The sequence below is a fragment of the Centroberyx gerrardi genome, chromosome 1 (assembly GCF_048128805.1).
Source record: "Centroberyx gerrardi isolate f3 chromosome 1, fCenGer3.hap1.cur.20231027, whole genome shotgun sequence".
NCBI lineage: Eukaryota > Metazoa > Chordata > Actinopteri > Beryciformes > Berycidae > Centroberyx > Centroberyx gerrardi.
Window position 1 is genome coordinate 31,886,468 of NC_135997.1, and position 25,996 is coordinate 31,912,463.

A 25,996-nucleotide genomic window follows, 5' to 3' on the forward strand; every position below is an offset into this window, starting at 1 on the left:
CCACAACTATTGCAAATTCTACAAAATGTTTATTGAAAAGCAAGACAGGACTATAAGAACATTGTACAATCAAAGAGGGGGGGTGTGGGCTCATCGTTTTTAATAAAAATAAAGCTTTCTGAAGCCGTGGTGACTCGTGCCTCCTCTTTCACAGTTAGTCTCACCTGCAGAGGTAGATTCTGACATTACCTGAGAGTCAATCTGGGGCAACGCCAAAGAAAGAGGAACTAGATGCCAAAAACTCTTGAAAAGTCTTCCCTCCACTTGGGGGATCAATCTCCCAAATGTACTCCACTGTCTATCCTTTCCACAAAACAAGAGTGTACACACCCATTTGACCCAGTGCAGGTAAAAAAAAAAAAATGGTGTTGAGGATACGCTTGCACATCAATTTTATGTTTTATAAACCCACGCAGGGTAGACGACAAATGCGCGTTTCAGGGAAAATGTAGAAAGCAACAAATCTATGAGAAAGTCCAAAGCGTTGGCCAGGAGACGTTACACATCAAGACTATTTTAGATCAAACCAACGTCTTGTACCTTTTCCCATAATGTAAAATATCAAATTTGACAGTCCTACATAATAACCCAGCAGGACAAACTTGCTCCAAGACAAATTCAGCATCAGTTTACCTCCTTCCAAATCTTTCATCTGTTAAAAGACAACCAAAAAAAAAAAAAGTCCCAAGATCCAAGCATCTAAATCCAATAGCTGACTGCATGCCACTTCCTTGGTCTTTTTACATTAACCAGTCAGACAAATGAATTATCCAAGAGGAAGTGCAGGCAGCGTTAGGCCAATAAGCTCAGGATGTTACAACAGGCTTCTCTACTGGTGGTTAGCCATCATCGTGAGGGGAAAAACAGGTTATTTTTCAGTACCGCCCCTAGCCAAGCAGCGTTGATATGTTCCCTAAAACCAAGACAGAGTTGGGCTTCAAAAAAAACAAAAACAAAATCCCAAGTCAGCCAACATCATTCCCAATTACGTTACAATACACCAAAGAGGCAAAACCTTGGAAAGGAAATCCACTTACGGAACTAATGGAAATGACTCTCAACAAAGGAAACGGAAATAAGAATAGTCCAGTAGGTGTGAAGCTGGTGAGCTGGAATAAACGACAAAACACGTTGAACACAGCTACAGGAGTCTGCCATGATCTAATCCTTTACCAAATCTACATGAACTTTCCTTGCCCTCCCATGATATGGATGGACAACCACGTAAAAGGAGAGCCAAGTACCCCATAGCTGCTGAACTGGGGTCAGTCTTCTAATAAGTGCACACTTTGAAAAAAGTAAATGGGAGATCTTACAAGCTAGGGGCGGAGGGCTCTGTCAGGCCGTAGCGAGCATGTTGCATAGCTGTACCTGCGTCACAGATAGTGTGAAACCCTGTATCGACCGACACGGCGTGGAGAGTCACTGCTGGGGGAATGGAGCGGAGCGGTGGGGGGAGAAGACCTAAAAACAGTGCCACACACTTTAGCTAGCAAAGCACAGCAGGTAGGCTTTAGTTGTTGTACAAGAAAGCCAATGGAATGGTTCGGATAGGGAAAACTCAAGAGGTTGGTGCCATGCAGACCTGGGTCACTGGAGTCTTTAGACTGCTTTGAGCCTTTGCCTTTGGTTTGCTGAGGTGATCTGTGTGTGCAGGAATGTATGTTTTTAGTAGGGACTAACAATTCCAGGGGATTTTACTCATTGCGCAACAAAAGACAACGCAGTTGTGTGCATGCTATTTCTATCCATTTGGGGTTCTACATTTGGAACAATCCCATTGGTCCAAGACAAGGTCAATAACTGATTTAACCCTGGTGACAATACATTCTACATTCACCAGATCAGGACGCCATACAGGCTTTCAAATTGACAGTTCTTTTACATACAATACGTGTAGGTCCTATTCATAGGTATCACTGCTGGAATGACAACATCTTTTTATTCAAATGCATCAGAAAAGTAAATCACATTCAGTTTTCTTCTAGTATAAAGTATCAAAGACGCCAAGGCCCCTTTATCAGATGCAACTTAAAAGTTTGTCATCTTTCTTTAAACATATTTTACTTTAGACATAAAACACTTTGTTGACACTGGATGAAGGCCCAATCTCAACATTTTCTAACTCTTTCCTTGCTCTCATCTATTCACACTGTTGAGCTGACCATGTGGAAATCAAATTTCGGCATGAAAGACTGCTGAGATGCACAGGCTTAAACCAGCCAACTAGAAAAAGGGATAGAAGACCAAATCTAAATCTTGCATTGCTTGCTTCCTGGGGAAATGCACTTGAGGAAACCCTCTGGGCTCCCCTCTCTCCAGATCATTCTAGTCCTATCCAGTGTGGACAACAAGGAGAACACAAACATGTCTTGAACTGTGCCATTCATTTTACATTTCAAATTTTCCACATTTCAACGACGGTGGATTTCTCTAAATGGTGCAATTTGGCTTCCCGAAACAAACTACTTACTAGGAGGGACACATGATTGGGAGATTGGGTCAAACAAAAGTTAGGGACTGACTGAGCTTCAGAGAAAACTCAACCTAGTCCCCAACATCCCAGGAATCAACATGGTGTACCGTCAACCTCATCTCTATTGGAGGCTCCAAATCAGATCCAGTGGTTGAGGAGGAATTTAAAAAAATGAGTTTAGTAGAGGATTTAGGAGAAGACTTCTACTAAATCATTCATCTCCCCAACCCCAAACAAAAAGGAAAAATGGCCAAGCTCTGCAGCAGCATCCAGCAGACACCACGGTTCAGTCTAATACTCCTCATAGCTACAGATGACGGTTGAACTTTTAGCCCTTTTTAGACTTCAGTGTTTAACAGGCAGACTGGAGGAAAATGCAGCTCTGAAGCTCTTTGTTCTTGGGGGAACTGGTAGAGCTTTGATTTATTAGGCAACCACTGCCATTCAATTGAGAAAAGATCATGTTTGAACCTGTTAATACAGCCGGTAAAGAGTTGGCCAGGTAATAGTCTAAGTTAAGCAAAGAGTTTGGTCAAACTTAAATGAACAGATGAGGAGGGGAAAAAAACAAGACGATGCAACTGAGGCAGTAGAAAAAAAACACTGTACCCTGTGGCCAATCCAGACGTAAAACAACCCAACTCTGAGACATGGAAAACACTGTGCAATTCTTTTATCATGCTACATACCGTTTCTTCCCACAGCTTTTCATATACGATTCTGAATACGAGGCTACATTAATAAAGAGCGATCTCCAACAATACGCATCTGATATACCCACTTTTCAACTTTAATCAAACTAGATTTTTCAATGAGACATAAGAAGCTGCAGGGAGAGACGTGTAAAGAGGGAAAACAAAAGGCCAATTGGAGTCGAGACTCGAAACACAGCTTCAATTTGACGGCATGGAAATTTCCTATGAAAATACAGTTATGGTAGAAAACAGGGAGTACGAAGTGCTCGCCACAAAGCCAATTATTACAACGAATGTAAACGTGGGCAAAGTACTAGAATAGAATCATCGATACAATCGTTTTACTCTTCTTAAACTATCACACAAAGAGATATTGGTCCGGGTTCCCTTGATGAAACCCGGATAGGCAAGTCCTAGACTTAAAAAAAAAAAGAAAAGAAAAGAAAAAAAAAAACCCTATCTCCATTGAAGATGTTTTGTTTTTCTGTCTAGTTGTGGAACTAGGCTGGAGGTTTATGGACCCAATCCTATTATACCCTTCTCCCCTACACAAAGAGGCCATATGATGGCTCAGTGGCTCAGCTCCTTCAGTCCTGCGGGGGCGTGGGTGGTGGTGTTGCTGCTGCTGGAGGGTGGCTGGTCGGGGGCGTAGCAGTAGTAGGTTTATCAGTAGCAGCCGTGGACTCCGGCTCCAGTTCAGGCGGCCTGGAGGCCTGGTGGATGCCCTCCCCCTCCGTCTCCAGCCTCTCGCCCTGCACCGAGCCCTCCTCCTCCTCCTCTTCCTCCTCCTCCTCCACCTCGTCGTCCTCCCCGGCTGAGGGCTCCTGGTGCTGGGCTTCGGGAGGCTCCGTGCTCCCCTCCTCCTCTCCCTGCTCCTGGAGGAGGCTGAGCCGGTTGTTGAGGTCGTTCCTCTCCTTCTGCAGGGCTCGGCACAGCCTCTCCAGCAGCTCCAGCTTCCCCTGCAGGGCCTTGAAATGGCCGTCACGCAGAGTTTTCTAAAACACAACAAACATGTAACACAGTGTTATGTAGCATAACAAGAAAAACGCAAGAAAAGACTGGTTTCATAACATGATTACTACTATGGGAAATGAAACAGAGCAGAACTGCATTCCCTTTACTGAGGAAGGAAAAGCAACCTACAGAGTTACTCGAGACAAGAGCAGCACCGACACATTTTCCAAAGATAATGCAGCCATATTCATTTACATTTTTGCACAATCATTTAGTTATTTTTTGAAGATGGAAGAAGACAGTCACCTCCTCAGCCATCTGCAGCAGAGCCTGGTTGTTGCTCTCCCACTTGGTCCTCCACTGGGTCGTCTCTTTCTCCAGCTTCTTGATCTTCTTGGTCATCTGGAGGAACATGAGAACACAGTCAGCAGGGAAACCACTGAGATGCACCCGGATAAAAAATAGCCAACAACAAGCCGTTCGTTGACAGTTGGATGAGCCCGTTTGTCCCTCACCTTCTCCATCTCTTGTCTGAAGGTGGTGAAGACCTCGTTGCTTTTAGCCAGAGTGCTCTGGAACTCCTCAAACTTGTCCATGTACAGAGAGAGCTGAGAGATATGAACATACAGTCAGACATAAAGGAACACTGGACAACCACAGGCTGTCTCTCATTCTGATATTTCAACTTGATGTGTACAAGTCTACTTTTAAGAGCAGCTTAATCTTTGCCTCCTTTAGCATTTTTGTGGTTCCAGTTCAAACTGTTAGATTTAAAATAAGCTGACAATGAGACTCTTCAATTTCTTTGGTAGACCTAAGTGCAAATCTGCTTGTGTGTAACAATGCATAAGTGTCTGTGAAGGGGACTTTCATTAATTCCCTAAACAACCAAGGAAGTGTGTGTGTGTGTGTGTGTGTGTGTGTGTGTGTGTGTGTCCAGGCAGATACCTGTTGCTTGAGCTGCGTTTCCTGGTCCTTCATCAGTTCACACTTGTGCCTGGACTCGGTGGCGTCCTTCAGCAGCTGAACCACCACAACACAGTCGGTTATACACCTCTCATACTATGCAACAATGTAGCTAACTGTACCACATTTACACATAATCTGTACAGGTTGTGTATACTTCAGTTAAAATCACTACCATCACAGTCGGCAATTACAACAACTGCACCTCTTTTCACCTCTGTGTGGACAACATCATAACCAGATCACATGTATGGAAAGACACAGAGAACATGAACTCACAAAGTCTCTTTCTCTCTGCTGTTTCTCCTCCACCTCCCTCATCATCTCGGCGATTCTCTGCAGCTTGGCGTCCATCAGCTGCTGCTGCAACTCCTTGTGCTTGAACACCTTGTCTATGTGCTGCAGGAGGGACACAGACAGGACAAAGATGATAAGGAGGGAACAAGGCAACAATAAACATGTCGTCCCCCACGAATGATGACGTTGTTCCCGTCTGGGCCAGTTAGTAAAAAACACTTCAACCTTGTTTTAAGCTGCAATTGTAGTTCCCCTTGGGCCAATCAGTGTAATTTTGAATGCTGGAATGCAGCAGTGAGATGTATCATTTCCCCAAGACATAACATGTCTGGTGGCTGCATTGCATTCTGGTCTATTGAGGCTACTGTCAGTGGAGAAATTGGTCTCTCTCCTCTTCTACGTTGCATTTCTCCCTGTATGATTGTTGAACGTTGGTGCAAAATGGTGAGTCTAGAAAGAAGCCATTACTCTTTGATTCTGAGGGACTGACACCAAAACCTGACGTTCACCATTGATGTTTTAGAAAGCTGGAAATTTTTCTGCTATTAAACTCCATTGTAGCTGCACTGGACATATATCGCTGTGACATCACGTTGTCAACGTTTGGCCAGTTAGCCATGGGAATAAGAAAAATACACCAACAGAATGGGCCCAGAAAATTAAGGTACAGCACCAACAGCCATTTTTTGGTGTTTTAGGTCTACAGAGCAGTGGAAAAAGTGATATGGTCAGATGAGTGATCCTTCACCATGTTCTCAACAAGCAGACAAGTACATGTCTCATACACACCAAAAGCAGTCTACAGGTCTGAGTGCTTGATTTTCACAGTGAAGGATTTTGGCAGCTCTGTTATGGTGTGAAGTGAACATTCTTGGCATGGTTTGGGTCCAGAAAACCCAAGAGAGCAACGTTAATGCCAGCAAATACAAAGCTGTTCTGAGTGATCTCTCTGAGTGTAATACTACAACTGAGTAGGAAACAGATAATGTTGGTTTTATGCAAAAACAGAGCTTCAATAAAAGAGTTTGTGAAAAACTACTAATAGACCAGTGCCGGGGCCTCTTACCTCCTCGCGGAGCTCGTACTGTTCAATGAGCTTCTTGAGCTTCTCGGCCAGCTCCATGTTCTCCTGCCTCAGCTTGGTGTTGTGGGAGCTGTGCTGCTCCATCTGCACTTCGATGTCGCTCAGGGTCATCTGGAAATGCAGCATGGCCTCCTTACGCTGCTCCTCGTACTCCCTGGAGCGCTGGGCGTTCTCCTCCTGCCGGGAGACCGGAGGGGAAGGGAGGGGAGGTGAGCAAGGCAATTTAGGAGAGGGATAGGAGGGGGGGTGGAATTTGTGCCATTCACACCGGCGACCATTTAATTTACTCTGGGTGGGAGTATGCTGGGTGAATATGGTGAATGAGGAGAAGATACTCATGTTGTACCAATCTGGATGGTCAGGAATAAACCGGTAACAGATGGTTGAGATGTCACTATGTTCATGGTTCCACTTATTTCAATGTAATTTATGAGATCTGACAATAAAGATCAAATTTTATGACACAACATTGATGTGAAAATCACATTGAAATATCTAGTTTCTGTGTGTTGCAGCATACCGCACCTTCAGTGTCTTGTTGTGTCTCTGCAGCTCCCTACAGAGGCTCTCTAACTTGCTGCGAGCCAGGATGGCCTTGCTGTGCTCGCCCTGCAGGTGGATCTTCTCCTTCACGATCTGAGACTGCTTCTTCTGCAGCGCTTTCAGACGCTTCTGCATGCAGCGGCTCTCCTCCAACTGGAAATGCAACACACACACACACACACACAGTATACATATGTGCAGTATACACACACACAAAATTAAAAAGATGACATTATGACTAAAACTGGTTATTGCTACGTTTTTGATACTGATTCCAATACTTGAAATGATACACAAATGACTTCCTCAATTGTCCCAAAATTGCTTTAGACTTAAGCAATTTTGGGACAAGTTGAGTTTTAAGTCATTTTGTCTGTGACTCTGGCCCTAGCATCCAAGTCTAACTGTTAAAATGGAAATATTCGAAGACTGACTGACCGTCCCAGAGCTTACCAGGTCCGCATACTTCTTGCACAAGGCAGCCAGTTTCTCCTCAGGAGTGGCTAGGGAGTTCAAGGCCTGCATCAGCAGAAGAACCTCTTTCCCTGGGACAAGACCATAACAAAATGAGTTACCTTTCGGATCTTTTTTTTTTTTTTTTTTTTAAATCAACCAATCAAAAAACCTTGACAAAATGGCACTGGCAGACATTTACATTGAAGTAGAAGATTGGTGACTGCATTGCAATGTGAGCCTTTTCTATCACCCGTATCACCAGAAAAACGTTGTGACATCGCTGATTGATAACATACAATAGTGATTCAACCTATTATCCAGTTCATGAAAGCTTTTACATTTGCTGTTCTTAAAGGATAATTCCGGTTATTTTCAACCTGGGCCTTATTTTACGGTCAAACTGCTGCAGGAAACGCATCACTTCCTTTAACAGTAATTCTTTATTATGTGCCTTTATTATGATGTTAGGCCAGTCTTTATTATTATGCTGGGCCAGCGCCCACTTCAATAAAATTTTATATTAACCAAAAAACACTTCACTAGTGGATCGATATTGGATGATTTTCTAATAAAAAAAATCATTACTAGATTGATGCTGGCTGATTGTTTAAGCAAAAAAATTATTGAGGACTAGTTAAGATGAGTCATTAATGATCCCTGAGGTGAAATTGCATCATTGTAGGAACAAATTAATAATAGGACAAAGCAATGATAAACAGAATATGAATTATAATGCGGCATATGGTAGAGGTTTAGACAACCGACAAGGTCAACAAGGTAAGGTAACTCATTTGCACTGTGGTGTTCTTACCGAAGGCCTTGTCATCTCCGCTCTTGGCATCTCCTCCAGGGTCGAGCTCTGCTTCTCCCAGGTCACTGGGACTGTCCTCCCTGCCGGGGGTTTCCCCCCTCACCTCCTCAGAGCAGCACAACCCCAGACCGAACTCCCCCACATCCTCCTGAACACACACACACACCAAATATCAGATATTTTCCTGGGGCACACTGGTGCGAACAAGTGTTAACTTGCCTGTGTGGAAGAATTTAGGCCTACTACCCTTATGTTCACCCACACGTTTTTTTGTGGCTACGTTATTCACTCCAACAGTGTAACCTGGCCATTTTTTAACCTTTAATTATCCAGGGAAAGTCGACTGAGCACCATACTCTTTTCCAGCAACACCTTGCTTCACACTTATGGTAATTGCACACCTCATTGCCTCATGATGCAAATGAGCACGTGAGAAGCAAGGTGGTTGTACTTGGTCTGTTTGTACCATTATACAGTTCCACACATCCACACTGGGAGCTGCCCAATGCAACCACAGTTTTCTACTGTTGGCCACTGAGCAGCTCCACTGGAGCGGGTGGGGGTTAAGTGCCTTGCTCAAGGGCACATCACCAGTAGTTGTTGAGGGAGGGAAGAGTGCTACTCATTCACTTTCCCCAGTCACATTTTTCAAGCCAGTCTGGGGATTTAAACCAATGACCTCCAGTGACAAGCCCGCTTCTCTGACCTCTAAAAAGTAGGCAAGTTAACAGTTACTTTAAGTAAACAGTTTGATCTTATTAGTGTCCCTGTGTTTTTAATGCCCATTTGGGCATTGAAAAAACAGACACTGACAATTATAATTAAATGGGATGGTATGATAAACTAAAAAACATCAATAAATCAAAATAAACAAACAAAAAAAACATGTTGATGTTGTTTACCTGACTAGGGCTGTCCAGTTCAGGCGGTGAATCACTGCCTCCGACTATTCTTCTGGTTGCCACGTCAATCTCACACACACCAGTTGCCTCCATCGGTACTGATCCCAAGCTAGAAGTGCAAAGTAAAATAGGGGTGTTGTCAAAAACACATCCTAGTTGGTGGCTAAAACAATCCTTTAACTACTGCATGGCCAAGTGTGTGTCTCCAAAATACTGAAGAAATTAAAATGACAGTTGATGACTGTCATTTTGACCTTCTCTGGATTCTAATTTTGTCTGTAGACTACGCTGTCAAAAAGAATAAGAGAAACATAATCTGGATTGTATTTAGGGTGGACTTTCCCTTGCTGAGTGTGCTGGGGTACATTTTTGGCCAGTGATGTAAAGTCAAAGTTACCAATGCACTGTTCCTCAAAGAGGATTTAGTAAACAAATGTTATGATTAGGGATGCACCGATCCGATACTGATATCGGATATCGGTCCGATACTGACTCAAATAGCTGGATCGGGTATCGGTGACAATGGGGCCGATCTATTCAATTCAATTCTATGTTTATGTCTACGTGCGCATACTACGTCATGCGTCAGCAGCGTGCCGGTTGACCCGCCTGAGCTGACCGGGGGTCGGGGTGAGCTGACCGGGGGTCGGTGCTGATGCTCGGTAGTTAAAAACACACCTGCATGAATACTTTGTCTCGGTTATATGTTTAAACTCTCCCGGGTCACCGCGCGGCCGAGCAGGCTGCCATTTAACCTGCGAGGTAAAGTAGTTTTCCACCAATTATACAATCGGCGCGTCCAGCCAGACTCCATTCATAAATCCAAGGTTTACGGGGACTCGGCTGTAGGTCAACGTTGTTTCCTGCCACAACACGATTTAAAGTGTTTTCCGTGTTCGTCAGGTACTGCTGCTCCATTCGGCCGACACATAGTCAGACTAACATACCTTGATTTTTTTTCTGAGGGCTGTTTCATAAAGCAAGATTACCAGTTAAACCAGAGTTATTTCAGTAATTTAGGCTTATTCTGCATATTTTGAATGTTTTGTTTTTACCAAGTTACTTGTTTATACTACTTGTGTGAATTGTGATTTAATTTATCAAGTTTGTTTGCACTAGTTTGTGACTTAATTGTGATTTAATGTTTACATTTTGTTCTCATTTGATGCAGTTGTATTGTTTTATACTGGAATTTTAATTCCTGACCAATTTGTTGCTGCATTTAAAAGGTTTACACTTGAATTGTAATTCCTGTTAATTTTGAAGATGTTTTACCAAGTTGCTGGAGCACGATTATTTATTATTTTAATAATAAATAACAATTGAGTACATTTATATCTATGTATTTATTTGTTACATTTTGTTTTACAAAGTTAGGAAAGCAATGTTAAAGTCAAGCCTGATATTGCCTTACACATAAAAGAATGATCCCAGTCTCTTCCACACAGTGAGGCATAGCCTACAGTTTATTAATTAAACACTGGTATCGAATCGGTACTCGGTATCGGCCGATACCCAAAGCCCAGTTATCGGTATCGGTATCTGGACTGAAAAAGTCGGATCGGTGCATCCCTAGTTATGATGGGGAAACAATGATGCTTTCCAGGACAGGGGTTCAGAAACATTTTCATGTCAAAGATTCCCAAATAGATGAGCATTAGCCTACACCATGAACATCCACTTCATAAGATTGTGTTTAAAGGAACCACGGCTTACATGATTAGTTAGATATGACATTATACCAAATTGCATAACTGTCTATACTCTAGTGGAGAGGTATGAGAAGTGTGTTCATCGGCTACATGGAGTTGGTGAAGCCTTCACAGCTGCTCAGCTTGAAGACTCTGCTGAACAACAAGGATGTAATGACATGTCTACCAACAGGCCAAGGTAAAAGTTTGATTCATCAAACTTGACCAACATCCTGTGGAGCGAGAAATTTGTTTCTACAGCTATATATCATACTCTTCAATAACAAAACCACAAGCACCAGATAAAATGGAAACAAATTTCCCCTTAAAACCAAGTCATGACCAAGCAGAGCCTTCCTCTCTATCATTCATGAGTAATGTTTGTTAGCAAGTATTTTTTTGTAATTCAGTAATGTGTCAAAATCTGTAATAACTCCATCATATGTCATTTGTCATATGTAGATTCGCCCATTTTAAGAACAGCATGGTTGGCAAATGGGAAACAAAAATCCCATTCATTTTCATCATTGGTGAAAAAAGGGATCCGCAAAGCCCCAAAATGACAACACTTGAGAGGATGACAGTGTTTAAATTTCTCCAGACCTCCATTGTTTGAGCCAGAGGTGAGACTATGCCAGATTAGGAGTTTGATTCCTACTGGGGCCACCCACCCATGCTAAGAATGTAAGGCAAGGCGCTATGGATAAGTGTCCTCCAAATGACATTATGTTAAATGAGAATGGGCTATTTTAAGGGAAAAAACACTGCTGCTTTTCTGAAAATGCAATTGATTTGTATCCGCATTAGTGGTTGTTTGCCTCATGCTGCCCCCGACTGGGGGCCCGCCTTTTTAGTTAACACTATGTCCTGGATGGGAAGTTGAACGCAATTCAACGCCAGACATAGGAAAAGACCACCACGTGTTCACAACAACAGCAGCAGCAGCAGCAGCAGCAAACGGACAACGCCACATGGGGCTAAAAATGTCAGCACCGCAAGCTCACAACATACCCCAATAGGGTTCAATTTTGGAGATGGAGCTTTAAATAATTTAGCCTCCAATTTTAAGCAAAACATACGCTAGGATACCCAAACCAAACTGTAACCAAATGAATTCCCAAAATATACCCAGGGACGACTTTGGCTATCTTGACAGCAGTCTCAGGCCTGCAATGTTAACTTCTACATATAACGCTAGCTACGTTAAATAATTAGCTCCTGTTAGCATTTAGCATTTCAACAGTTCAACAAAGTGCGCAGTAAAGCCGACTAGCATTAAACCCTCCCCACAGGTTAAAGATCGCTAGAAATTAAGTTACACACAATGTAATATCAAGTTCGTGGACTGACAGACAACCGCCAGGGCGGAAGTTAATGATAAGCTAGCTAACCTTGTTCGCAAGTTGCTGCTTGCTTAGTTGATCTAGCTACGTTACGGCGTAGGCTAACTTCACTACATCAATATATCAACCGTCAACACATATGTAATACCAGTGTTGCAGATTAGTATAATATATGACTTTAGCATAACAGTATACCGATGCTGTACACTGACGTTCGCTGAATAGCGTTAGTTACCTGTGTAGCTAAGCTAACTAGCAAGCAAAACATCTGTTGATGTAACGTTAGCCCTTGTATGCGCTGTTGACTCGTAGGTAGGAAACGTCACGCCGAAGTCCCTAGAAAAATCTGACAGTTTAATATTACCTAGGTTATCGGCGAAGATACATACTTGCTAGTGCATAATGAAAGCCTGTTCACGAATTTGTAGTCTTCTGGTAAATTCGGCATTCAGCCAATCCACCAAGCAGCCCGTTATTTTCTACAGAATGTCCACATTTAAAATTGGTTACTGCTTACCGCTCACCACAGTGTATTTAGGTGGAAGACTGTGGGATGTAGAATGGTAATGTAGGAATAAGAAGTGAACAAATTCTAAAAGTTTAAAATGTATTGGGATACGTGTCGCTTGGTGTATCATGCAGACTTGAAATGTTGTTCATTTTGATTCTCAAAAGATCTTAAGTAATGTTCTACCGGCTATTTACTTTCGCCGATAAACAAGGTAACATTTCACTTTCATTATTTGAAAGGGACTTTGGCGTCACGTTCTCTTCATACAGGAAAGAACAGCGCGGGTCGGGGCTGCTGTTAATGTAACTTACACGAACAGCGAGCTAAACTGACGTTAACATTTGCAGTTTGAGCGGACCTGCTCAGCTTTGTCAAGTGTTAAATTGAATCGTTAAGGGTGTAGTTGGTTAGCTATTGTAAGCAGTGTAATGTAAACCTGACTGCTAACGTTAGCTAACACTAGTTTGCTGCTGTTAGCAATGCTAACCCTGTAGCAGCTAGCTAGTTGGTGGCTAATCGTGCTGGCTAACACTAGCAATGAACTTTACGCCAAATACCACATGTATGTTAGTAAACACAACAGCTGCACCCGCTTTAGACTGGTGGTGACGTGTCAGATACCATATTAAACCTATGCGAAATTATCACGATACAATGACATTTAAGCAAAATGTTACTGAAATAGTGCGTTACCTGAGTGTTTTCACTGGATGTAGCTTCTCTATCCGCACAAGTATCAAGCTAGTCAGGATAGCAACCAGAACTTCCGGTAAGAACCTTCAAAATAAACCCCTTACTGACGAACGTCTGTTGCAACGTCTTTTAGTAACACTTAACGAGTATAAAACAAGCTTACAGAAGTGAAAATAAACAATGTATGTAAGGAGGAATCTGTAGTAAATGAAAGGACAATTTCTTTTGCAAAATATATTTTTCACAACATATATGAATAGCCATAGTAATAGGCCTATGTGAGATATAATATTTGCCAAAAACATATGCAAAAATAAATCTCCTTTTTTGTATTTTGATGTGTTTTTCACTATGCTGTACAAAGGTTTGACCATTAGGGTTTTTTTGAAGGCTGATACCAATACCAATATTTTTGTAGCCTACTGATGTTGCTGATAACCAATATTTTGTGCCGATATTCAATATCTTCAATTTGACCATTTCCATTCCAAAAAAACTTAAATTACAATTATTCAGTATTTCCCCCAGAATTTTCTAGCCTACAATAGCCTCTTACTGTAATGTCTGACAAGGTTGGAGTACACTTTGGGAGGGGCTGCTCCTCCATGCAGAACATTTCAAGATCCTTGATATTCTTAGGTTTGCGCTTGTGGACTGCCCTCTTCAATTCAGGCCGCAGATTTTCAATAGGGTTCAAGTCCGGAGACGAGATGGCCATTGCAAATCATCGATTTTGTGTTCCCGCAACCATTTCTGTGATGATTTTGATGTATGTTTGGGGTCGTTGTCTGGTTGAAAGGTCCTTCCACGGCCAAGTCTCAGCCTCCTGGCAGAGGCAAGCCAGGTTTTGGGCTAAAATATCCTGATACTGTGGCGGACTCTATGGACATTATTCACCATAATCTGTGGTTTGGGTATGTTTAACACACACGGTTATATTGTGTGCTTCTCAGGGTTTAGGAGACACGGTCCCTTTAAAGACGAAATGAAATGAAAAATGCCTTTTTAACCCTTTTAGATCACAATAAATAAATAGGTGCACATACTGTGCACCTATTTAACAATATATGCCAAAAAAAATACCAAAAATCAATTTCATTGTATTCTTATATCAAAATTCAATCATGTTTTCTTCCTGTAAAACAAAATATGCCGTGTGCTTACATAAGCATGCCCGTAACTAATTTCAACCAATAATATCATGACATCCACCCATCAATCAATCTTCAACTTTTAGCGCACAGAGCTAAGAGGCTAAGATTCATTAGTTAGCTAGCTAGCAACAGCATGGTACTTCGGTGTGTCTTCGGGTGTTATGACACACCCACTTTTCAACGTTCAAATCAAATTCCTCCCAACGTTATGTCCCGCCTGTCTTTCCTGTTTCACTCGGAAATACGTCACGATACGGAAGTTAGATACTCTCGAAATGCCGTATCATCTCGACTTTAAGAAAGTCTGGTTTTCTGAGTGATGTCAGCTCGACGTAGTGTTGTGTTTTTGGGCAGCGCGATGTAAATTGTCTTGCTCTTTGGGTTTCAAATAAATGACACACGAGTTGGTGTAGTCAAAGAGAGAAGTTGTCCGTCTCCACATTCCTGCCACTTCTACACTGGTGACCCCGACGTTTGTCTGCTGGACGTTTCCAGTGACAGCTCTTCACAAACATGGCGACGCAGTTTCCCTCAGACTGCCGGAGTTCTGGGAATCGTTGGCCTCAGCCTGGTTCGCCCAGACGGAAGTGCAGTGAGACACTCAAAGCCCATCTGTTGAGAGCTTTTGAACTTTCCGACGCCGAGCAGGCTAGCCGGCTCTTCTCTCTGCAAGGCCTCGGCGACAGCAAGCCGTCTGAGCTCATGGACAGGATGCTGGATCTCCTGGGTGGACACAAACCCGATTTCCTCTTCGTCCACCTGTTCCTGCGACAGCTGCCTTCCCAGGTACGGGCTGCCCTGGCCAACACCGCCATCACTGACTGCCGTGCTCTGGCCGAGGAGGCTGATAAATTTCTCCTGGCTGGCCGGCCGCGCTGCTCCTGCCCCAGCTCTTTCACCACTGCCTGGAGGCACAACGGTCACCACACCTACGGCACATGGCGCTGTGTTTCGGAGGACAGCGGTTCGGCTGGGACTTTGTCACGGTGAATGTGACCGTCTCCCTTCTCGGCGCGGATTTCCTATGCGCCTATGGACTGCTGGTGGATGTCAAACACCGCAGCTTGATTGACGCTGTCACCTTCAGTTCATACGCGTGTACACTCAGCGCAGCAGACTCCATCAGACTGCCTAGCATGCTCTCCGCCGCAGACGAGTTTCTCCGTCTTCTCGCCGAGTTTCTGGACCTCACGCAGCCACCTTCTCGTCATCCACCGCCAAGCACGGGGTGGAACATCACATCGCCACCACCGGCCCCCCGGTCTACGCCCGGGCCCGGCGCCTCGACCCGGCCAAGCTCGCCATCGCCAGGACGGAGTTCGAGACTATGGAGCGCCTCGGCATCATTCGCCGCTCCAACAGCCCGTGGGCTTCACCCCTCCACATCGCACTGAAAGCCCAACGGCGGGTGGCGCCCGTGCGGCAATTACCGCTGTCTCAACAACGTGTCGACGCCGGACCGCTACCCGGTTCCGCACATCCAGGACTTTTCCCCCCACCTGGCGGGGGAAGTCATCTTTTCCAAAGTGGACCTCGTTCGTGGATACCACCAGGTGCCTGTCCACCCGCTGGACATCCCCAAAACGGCGGTGATTACCCCATTCGGACTGTTCGAGTTGCTGCGCATGCCGTTCGGCCTTAAGAACGCCGCACAGACCTTCCAGCGCCTCATGGACTCGGTGCTACGGGACCTGCCTTTCGTTTTCGTCTATCTGGACGACATCCTCATCGCAGCACTTCCAAAGCGGAACACCTGTCCCACCTTCGGACTCTCTTCCAGCGGCTCAGCCAGCACGGGCTGATCGTCAACCCAGCCAAGTGCCAGTTCGGGCTGACCACCATCGACTTCCTTGCATCACCAAGGACGGGGCAGTCCCCCTCCCGTCGAAGGTGGACGCCGTCACGAACTTCTTGCGCCCGCTCACGATCAAGTCCCTGCAGGAGTTCCTCGGCATGGTGAACTTTTACCACCGCTTTATCCCCCAAGCTGCTCGACTCATGCGACCCCTGTACGAGGCTCTGAAAGGCAAGGCCCCCAAACACGCGGTGGACTGGTCCGTGGAGAGGGACAAGGCGTTTACAGACGCTAAGACTGCTCTAGCTAACGCCGCAATGCTGGCGCACCCGTCACCCACAGCCCCGATCGCCATCACCACGGACGCTTCGGATTATGCCGTCGGCGCGGTGCACGAGCAGTGGGTGGGCGGTGCCTGGCAACCGCTCGCTTTCTTCAGCCGCAAGTTGCGCCCCAGTGAATGGAAGTACAGCACCTTCGATCGGGAGCTCCTCGGCCTCTTCCTCGCCATTCAACATTTGTGTTTCCTGCTGGAGGGCCGCCAGTTCCCGGCGTTTGTGGACCACAAACCGCTGACGTTCACCATGGCTAAGGTGGCCGAACCGTGGTCCGCCCGCCAACAGCGGCAGCTCTCCATACATATGGCATGTCGCTGGCAAAGCCAACCTCGTCGCCGACTGCCTCTCCCGGGCCATCGTGGGGGCCGTTCGCTTGGGACTTGACTACGTTCGCATGGCAGCTGATCAGGCCGCCGACCCGGACGTGCAGGCTTACAGGACGGCTGTCACAGGGCTGCAGCTGGAGGACGTGGTTTTCGATGACGCTGGCACCACACTCCTGTGCGACGTCTCCATGGGTCAGCCCCGGCCCGTCGTTCCCTCTGGGTGGAGACGGCGTGTGTTCAACACCGTCCATGGCCTCTCCCACCTGGGCAAAAAGCCATCTATAAAGCTGGTGGCGGCCAGGTTCGTCTGGCACGGGCTCAAAAAAGACGTGAGAGACTGGGCTGGCACCTGCATGGAGTGCCAGCGCTCTAAAGTGCACCACCACACCAAAGCCCCCCTGGCGCAGTTCCCGGTGCCCGAAAGGAGGTTCGACCACGTCAATGTGGACCTGGTGGGCCCCCTTCCCCCCTCCCACGGTTTCACTTACCTCCTCACCATGGTGGATAGGACCACACGATTGCCGGAAGCCGTCCTGCTGTCGTCGTCGACGTCCACCGAGGTGGCCCGGGCGTTCATCGGGTCCTGGGTCGCCCGGTTCGGCACCCCATCTGACCTCTCCTCTGACCGAGGCCCACAGTTTACGTCCGAGCTCTGGAACGCAGTCGCAGAGGGCCTGGGGGTGAAGCTCCACCGCACCACCGCATACCACCCACAGGCCAACGGGTTGTGCGAGCGGTTTCATCGCTCCATGAAGGCCGCTCTTCGGGCCAGCCTCAAGGACAGCAGCTGGGTCGACAGGCTCCCGTGGGTCATGCTGGGCCTCAGGACCGCCCCTAAAGAGGACCTCTAGTCCTCATCTGCCGAACTGGTTTACGGCCAGCTGCTGCGGGTCCCAGGGGATTTTGTCCCTAACACCACGGCTCCCTGGTCTACAGCCCGCCAACGGGCCACGCTCCGGGACAACAGCAGTGTTTTCGCACCAGTCCCCACTTCGCATCACGGCCTCCCACGGTCTCACGTCCCCGCAAGTCTGCAGTCGGCAGGGTACGTTTTCATCCGCCACGACGCCCACCGTGGGCCCCTGCAACCTCCCTACGACAGCCCGTTCCGCGTCCTGGAGACTGGGGACAAGCACTTTGTGGTGGACGTCGGCGGCAAGCCGGAGCACGTTTCTGTGGACCGCCTCAAACCAGCTCACCTGGACTTGGACCAACCCGTTGGCCTGGCCCTACCCCCACGGCGGGGGCGCCCCCCTGCCCTGCCTCCACCCCCCACCCTGCCCCCACGCCACCGCAGGGTCCCCAAGGCTCCTCCTGCGGGCGCCCCGGCCCCCACTCCCGTTCTGCGGAGCCATTGTGGCCACGCCGTCCGTCCCCCTCCACGTTGACTTTCTCTGTTATGGTGAATTCTGGGGGGACGTATGTGGCGGACTCTATGGACATTATTCACCATAATCTGTGGTTTGGGTATGTTTAACACACGCAGTTATATTGTGTGCTTCTCAGGGTTAAGGAGACACAGTCCCTTTAAGAAAGTCTGGTGTCCTGAGTGACGTCAGCTGGACGTAATGTGGTTGTGTTTTTGAGCGCAATAAAAGTTGTCTTGCTCTGTGGTTAAAAAATAAATGACACACGAGTGGGTGTAGTCAACGAGAGTTGTCCGTCTCAACTTTCCTGCCACTTCTACACCATCACCAATGTCAAAACTGTCTAGTTCTCTTCACTTTGGTTTAAGAGATAAACATCAAAAGTGTGAATAGGCCCTTTTCACAAACATGGCTGCCGTACTTCCGCAGGGTATAGCTCGGTTCTCACGATTGGCACCAATGTTAAAAAGCCAACTTTCTGTCGCCCACAACTCGGTCTGTGATGCAATTTTGTGTTTCGACATAATGTATAACACAATACAGGTGTTGTGACTGACATATACCTTTCTGTTTCTGCTGTCAGACTGTGCAAGTTACTGTGATCGAGGGTCACAAAATGCTAACTGGCTAACCAAGGCTAATGCTAATTTCTGTGCTGTTAGCATTTTGTGACCCTCGATCAAAACAGCCTTATTTTTAGCTTGACCACCATGCATTTTTCAAATTTCCAGTGGGTTTTGAAAGGGTTTCATACACACCAAGGGTCATAGAGTTTATTCAACCCATAGAGCAGCATATAATCCTCAACTGAAGTTACAACATGAAAATCAGTAAAGTTGGAGTTACAAGGTTTTCACATAACAACAATATGTTTGTGTGTTAGAGAGAGGAGTGAGACTATATACAGTCACCTCCAGAATTATTGGCACCCTTCATGAAAATCAGCACAAATGGCTGTAAAAAAAAAACTTAAGAAGTCATATTTTGGGCTCAAACATATGAGGGAGTCGTACACCTCTATTTTAGTGGATTTTCTCTAACTCTTAACTACCTGTGCTATATGTGCTGCCTTGGAATGAGAGGATGTTAAAGTTTACTGTTACTTTAGTGTGCCACCTTTGGCTCAGGATCTTTTTAGAACTGCCTGGGGGATGAAACCTTTCTTAGCGTTCATGTGCGGACTGGGAGAAGAGCTTCATTTCTGTAGCAAAACACTGGGTTACTGGTAAGTAACACATTAAAGGACTACACAACTTTTTGGGAGCCAATATATGAAAATCATCTCTGTGTCTCTGGTGGATAAATCTACCTTGTGCGCTTGCTAACGCTTTAGCATACAGTATGTTAAAGGGCAACTCGCAACTTTGCTTGACTTTACATCCCTTTAATGTTAATTTTGACTGTGTTTACATGCATGTGCCACAATTAAAAATATTTTAAAATCAGTTTTGCCATACCACTCGGGCTCATTCACTCCCATTCAATTCCAAACGGCATAGAAAACAACTTTGGAGACTTAATTCAGTCAGTAAAGGTAATCCATCGCTGTGAACGAGAGGCTGCCAATTGCGTTTAGCAAAATTGCTTCAGAACGATAATAACAGGCTATAAACTTTTACATTTTGAAAGAAGTTCCGTTCACGGTTTCATATTAGTGTTCAGGAACACTGCAAGAGCTAAGACGAGACAGACTTACCACCGTTTTCTACTTGTAAACAAATATACCACTTCGGGTCATTACATGTCCGATTTCTGCATTTTCCAATAAAACTTTTAACCACTAGAACACAACAACTACAACAACTTAAATCTGGAGTCAATCGGATTTAAGTTTTGGTCGGTCGGTTGCATGCAACACATACAATGAGTCATATTTTGGGCTCAAACATATGGGAGAGTCGTACACTTTTATTTCAACACAATACGTTCTTCAAACTCAAAATGTTTTATGGTTTAAACAAATTAAGTTTAATCTACACAGCTCTACTGGGTTGGACATCTCACATCAAGGCCACAGTAGCCTATGTTAGACTGAACAATAAGCTTTCTGACATCAGTGTAACCAACACAGGTGCTCCTCCCTTTTTCATTTACCCTGTAAACAACTGACTCAGCGGCTGATTAAGAAGGTGGGCTCTGGGCTTACACCAGAATCCCTAGAGGTCACCATAGAGCAGAGGAATAAAGGTCGAGGGTCACCCTCTGATACCTTCAGTGAGTACTTTCAGTAATACAAAATCTCCACTGAAACCCAGGATATTAATAATAACAATAACAACAAAAACAACAACAACAACAATAATAATATTCATGCAAGCTTCTGTGGAATCTGATCAAAATATCACACACCAATTCAGGTTAAGGACTTCCCATAGACAACCACTGTAGTACTGATCAATTTTACAATAACAGACAAACATCATAATGCATCATATCCATCATATATCCAGGGGCGGAAATCACGGGGGGGACAGGGGGGTCCGGACCCCCCCTTCCTGGGACTAACAGAGAGTTGTCCCCCTCAATATATTATTGTAAACATAACTATATAATTTTAAATAATATAATAATATGCATTGAAAGCACTTGTGCTAATTATAGACGCAAAACAATGCGTTTTTAAGTTTCGAAAGATTGCTCCCCCCCTCTCATACGCCTCACAGTGGTTTGGTCCACTGCCTACCTGACTCCCCGAACCCCCACACACACACATTAGCCCTCGGAACGAGTGTCTGTGGAGGATCTCTGGAGTGTGTCAGTGGTGGCAGACCTCTAGTAAGTAGCTGCTTCGCAAAGGTTAACTTAAAATAAAGGATGTGTCAGACATTTTTCTTTACTTCTACCACTCAATAGAATAAAACACATTCACAATTGTAACCAGACTACATTTTGTTCGCTCCATTACCTCGCGGTTGAATCTCGTGCGTCAGCGTGTTGGTACGGAGCAGCCGCGTCTCCTAATGCATGTATGTGTATGGAGGCAGGAGGTCTATCCACAATTAAAATCCTCATAACTCGCTGAATTTTCAACCGATTTTCAAGCGGTTTGGTTTGTTACAAATGCCAGACATGTATTTATGATACAGGATACTTGGTTAAATTAAAATGCGGGTTTTCATACCAAAATACTTTATCTTTTGTAGATGGTAACAGTAATATTTCTATAATATAATATTTAAGATTAACTTACCCTACGTAATTAGGTTCTAAGTATATTATTTTTTTCTTACTGCATGTAAAATGGCTGCCACTATGTTATTTTGTTCATAATTTTGGAAATAAATGAAGACTTAATTAATAAAAAAGACATAATTACAACAAACATTATGTTAAAATATAAGTAAGTTTCTGGCAGGCTTCATAGCGTTCTGGACTTTTACACATTGACAGCAAAACATTAGAGATCTGCTTTTTCGGGAAAACTAAATCTAATTAGGCATATATTAGCTTTAGTTCAGTTAATGGGTGTTGCATCTCACCTACTACTGTAAGTAACCTGCATGCTGTGTGTGTGTGTGGGGTGTGTGTGTGTGTGTGTGTGTGTGTGTGTCTAATGGGCCGGCAGTCAGTCAGTTAAAATGGCAGAGAAAAAAAAAACAGACATCTGATCATTTTTCAGTGCACCGAAACGCCAAGTAGAAAGACCCCAGTAATATCAAAGGCAATTTGATAAAATCTTCATAAGAAAGGAATGAAGTGCTTATGGAAATGTTTCATAATGGACCTCTATATACATTTAATACAACAGTACTTTTGGCGGCACCTTTGGTGTCCCCTTCAGGAATTGCTCTTGAGAAATTTTTCTGTTTATTGTCCCCCCCAACAGTGAAATGAAATATCCGCCCTTGCATATATCGATCTAACACAGTACTGTACAGTCCAATACTTTATATGACAATTTTTACGCTTTTACTTTGAAGGCGAAAGCCTCTTTATTTCCTCATTCTTTGTCTCATTCTGGCTAGCTTGACACAACTTCCGTCTTGTGGAGCCAAAAGCCAGCTCCTCCTTTTCCGGTGATGTCAGAAATCAAGCTCGAAGGAGGGAGAAAAACAACAGACACCTGCCAGAATAGATGTGTTATGATTTTTCATATCTGAGACAATTTATCCTATTAAAATCTTCTTCCTTCTTCCTTTTTCCTTCTGTCAGCGGTGTCAACCCAATCGTCACAGTCAGAAATGCAACTGTAAGGCACATTGAATAAAGGCGTCAACCAAATGGCAGGTGTTATCTTTCCATGTGAAGCACCAAGCTGTCTCTTGCCTAGAGCACAAGCATTATGTGAACAAAATTTGGACATCTAATTTTATGGAAACTCTCAAAGTGTCCCTGAGACTCTGGATGCTGAGCATGGAATGCCAAAGGTGGAAATGAATGTAGTCACGGCCTTCTACACTGGTTTTGTTTTAACGGAATAAAGGGAAAATGCAGCTAAGTAATGGGGGCTTTTGCACATTAGGCTGGCTTTACACAATGCAACTTTCATGCCATTAGTTGCAGGTCACCAAACTCATCCAGAACATTCCAAACTCCAACACCACTAAGTTGCACGGAACTGAAGTGGCGTTCAAGTTACACCATGTAAAAGCCAGCCTTAAGGCTTCCAGTCAAGGAGTAATTATTTCCGGCTTTATTTCGACTTTTGGCAAAGGCCCTGTACAATCCCACAAGGAGATACTAAACCAGCTTCTTCAATATTGGAATAGAATACAAGGGCATTGGCTCTATTTTCTGATCAGGCTTTCCAGCTAACTGACATGCGGCACACGTTGCAGTCGGCTGACGCATCCCATTTGAGTCCGAGCCAAAAGAAAATCAGATAAGATTAACTTTATTTATCTCGGAGGGGAAATTGGATCATTGCAGCAGCAAAGGATTGAGGTGCTGGCTGGTGAACAAAGAGTAAAAGGTACTAAGGATACGAACAAAAAAGGTGAATAAAACAGAAAAATAAAGTGTCTTCTTTTTCTTCACATTGGCAGAATGTGTAAATGTGCATTGTTAAAGATTCACATTATGTAGCCGGACGACAGTCGGCATGAAGGAACATCTAGAATTGTCGGGAAGCTGAAGGCACACCATGGTTGCACCAACTCATCATGGAAAATGTGGGAAGCATTGTCCAGCCCTGTGGAGCATGTATATACAGTATATTTCAATGTGCATGACTCACAGTGGCATCTATGAATCATACTAGCTCTTTCTTGGGCTTGTCTGGCTCTTTCCTTTGTAGAGGTGCCGTGGTCTGCTCTCAAAATATCCTATAGCCACAAAAATAAGTGAAGATGGGCAGATGATGACTGTGCTGCTCCGTGCAGCCTCCTGTACCTTACAACTATGCCCCATAGGCTAAATTGAAGCTGCGCTAGGCAAGATTTTATGTAAGAACACTCCCCCATCTCATCAGTCTAAATCACAAAGTGGGGCTGCAACAGAGAAGAGCGTCCCATCCCCACTAATATACTGTAATTGAGACACTGTAGAAAAGTGTCTCCTAAACAACAGCAAGTGAGGCTTCATCCAGAGAGAGCTGGACTCACCAACGATGGCTGAACCTCTTCACCTCACCATCTCCACCCCAACCAGACACAAAGAAGAAGACATTTAGTTTACTGATGTCACCTTACAGGATTTCTGGGTAATGAAGTCCTTCAAACTTTCCAAAATTCAAACAGTTATCTCTTGCTGCCACTTGGTGCCGCTAAAGAGCGAAGTTTTTTCCAAACATACCAATGGTTTTTAATGGCCCAACACACACTTTGATTGTCTCAGTGTCTCATAGTGTGTGAGCCCACATCTGGCCCAGACAGTGGACCAAAACACTGCTGTGTGTTTGTGCTGTTTTTAGACCACTTGTTTAACCACTGATCTATTTCAAGGAAGAAACGATTCACAGGTGATATTATGACTGGAGACTAAGTGGGTCATTTAGCTAGTAGCATACAATTGTTGAGATATATGGACAAAATATGAAATCTATATAATCTATGATACAGTAACATTACTGGGATGGTGGTGAAACGCACATGCCAGTGTTGTGCATGCTACAAACTCACCATACAGTGTAAAACACACTCCAAAAAATAAACACTGACCCTCTTAAGAAAAAAGATTTGTTGATTTTATCCAAATAAACACATTTTCAAGACAATATTTGGTTTAATACCAACTAGAATGAAACGGATAGAATAAAATGGTGTCTGTAAAAGTGTCTGAATGTTTTTGGATCTATCTAAGCAGATAATGAGTAGTTTAATTATTTCAGTTTGATATAAATGTATCATTTAGATGCTAATAGAATTAACACATTGGCATTGATTGCATAGATGTAAATTCATTCATTCTATTTATTTCAGCTCTATTAGAGTCAATTCCATAAATGATAGCACTTAATTGAAGTTAGAATTGCTTAATCCAATTTGATGGAAATTTGTCATACAATTGAAATGCATAAATGATACAAAATAGACCACTGAGTGTAGAACAATCAGGTCACTCTCTCTTCTTTTCACAGCGCTTGGACTGCCAATAGGGGGCGTCAGTGTTGCATTTTATGATGCAATTGTCAAACGCGGGTTACTGATAATAGAATTTCATCAGATCTATTTTGTGTTGATTTTAGTTTAGCAGTAATCATGCAGATCAAGCCAACCAGTCAGTCAAGGGGATTTTTCCTGGTTAATGGAGATATTTAGACTTAGAAAGATGCATGAGATCTTCTCTTCTGAGAAACACACACACACACACACACACACACACACACACACCATCCTTTCCAGCTGCTTGATTCCAGACCTTACAATGTCATATATTTCCTTACTGGTTTTTGAATGTTTTTTCCAATAAACAACGTTTTCAATTTTAGAATTGTTTTATGTTATTAGAGATATTGGTGATTGTGTATTTAGTTCATGTTTTCAACCCAAATAATTTATCACCTCAGTATGGTTTGAATGTATATATTGTTTCTGAGAGAGAGAGAGAGAGAGAGAGAGAGAGAGAGAGAGAGAGAGAGAGAGAGAGAGAGATCACAACCCACTACCACTTCTCCCAGTGCTGTAGTAATTTCAACTGGGAGGTCTTTGGTTAGCCCACCAATGAGCGCACAGCGGTGTGCTGGGAGCAGCATCTGATTGGCTCGATCCAGCAGCTTGGTCTCATACTGACAGCTGATTGGTCGGACGGGCTTTCCGAGCGCTCGAGGCCCGCCCCTTTTGTCTCCCCTGTGAGAACGACGTTTTCCATCCAGAGGAAAAAAATTCCTGTAGAAAGAGAACAAGCGCCGGACGGAGGTTTGGCTGGGAAAAAAGGAAAAGCTCTGCTACTTCCACAGGATAAAAAGACACATACCGAGAGGAGATAACAGCAACCTTCAACCGAGCTTCTCACAAGGTATGTGCTCCGTTGTTTTTATTTTTATATGGAAATGCTTGGCTAATAGTTTGATTAAGCCCCTTGCTTTGAAACACAGTGGTGTCAAATGACAGACACAATTTCATGCAAGAAAATCATGTCTGGTCCTTTTCTTTTCCTCCCTATGCACTGGCATTACAGATAAAAATAAAAATCCAAAATGATAGCCATTGTTAAC

The 25,996-nt window shown here is 44.3% G+C and overlaps 2 protein-coding genes across 3 annotated transcripts in view; one reads left to right on the forward strand and one right to left on the reverse strand.

Moving 5' to 3' along the window:
* Positions 1 to 9: 9 nt before the first annotated feature.
* Positions 10 to 13,575, reverse strand: txlng (taxilin gamma). 2 transcript variants are annotated; one of them, XM_071910800.2, is made up of 11 exons: positions 13,423 to 13,575; positions 9,185 to 9,293; positions 8,283 to 8,430; positions 7,469 to 7,560; positions 6,998 to 7,168; positions 6,455 to 6,649; positions 5,371 to 5,490; positions 5,074 to 5,148; positions 4,641 to 4,733; positions 4,432 to 4,527; positions 10 to 4,166 (listed from the first exon to the last, which is right to left on the reverse strand). In XM_071910800.2, exons 2-11 carry the CDS (start codon positions 9,275 to 9,277, stop codon positions 3,759 to 3,761), a joined length of 1,491 nt encoding a protein of 496 aa, XP_071766901.1. In that variant the 5' UTR covers positions 9,278 to 9,293; positions 13,423 to 13,575; the 3' UTR covers positions 10 to 3,758. The 2 variants fall into 2 exon arrangements, with proteins under 2 accessions (XP_071766901.1, XP_071766900.1); XM_071910799.2 differs by having other exon boundaries at positions 7,454 to 7,560.
* A 12,099-nt stretch (positions 13,576 to 25,674) lies between these two features.
* ccdc102a (coiled-coil domain containing 102A) overlaps positions 25,675 to 25,996 on the forward strand; it is a 74,914-nt gene continuing 74,592 nt past the window's right edge. Inside the window, exon 1 of the mRNA XM_071910810.2 lies at positions 25,675 to 25,797. The gene's annotated coding sequence lies outside the window, so the exon portion shown is untranslated. The remainder of the gene's footprint in view (positions 25,798 to 25,996) is intronic.

Bases quoted from the DNA above. Each gene is read 5' to 3' on its own strand.
- txlng (XM_071910799.2), bottom strand. From the start codon at position 9,277: ATGGAGGCAACTGGTGTGTGTGAGATTGACGTGGCAACCAGAAGAATA. The intron at 5,491-6,454 runs GTAAGAGGCCCC...TCCCTCCTGCAG, and splicing joins AGTACGAGCTCCGCGAGGAG to CACATAGACAAGGTGTTCAA. The intron at 4,167-4,431 runs GTGACTGTCTTC...GTTGTGTTTTAG, and splicing joins TGCTGCAGATGGCTGAGGAG to AAAACTCTGCGTGACGGCCA.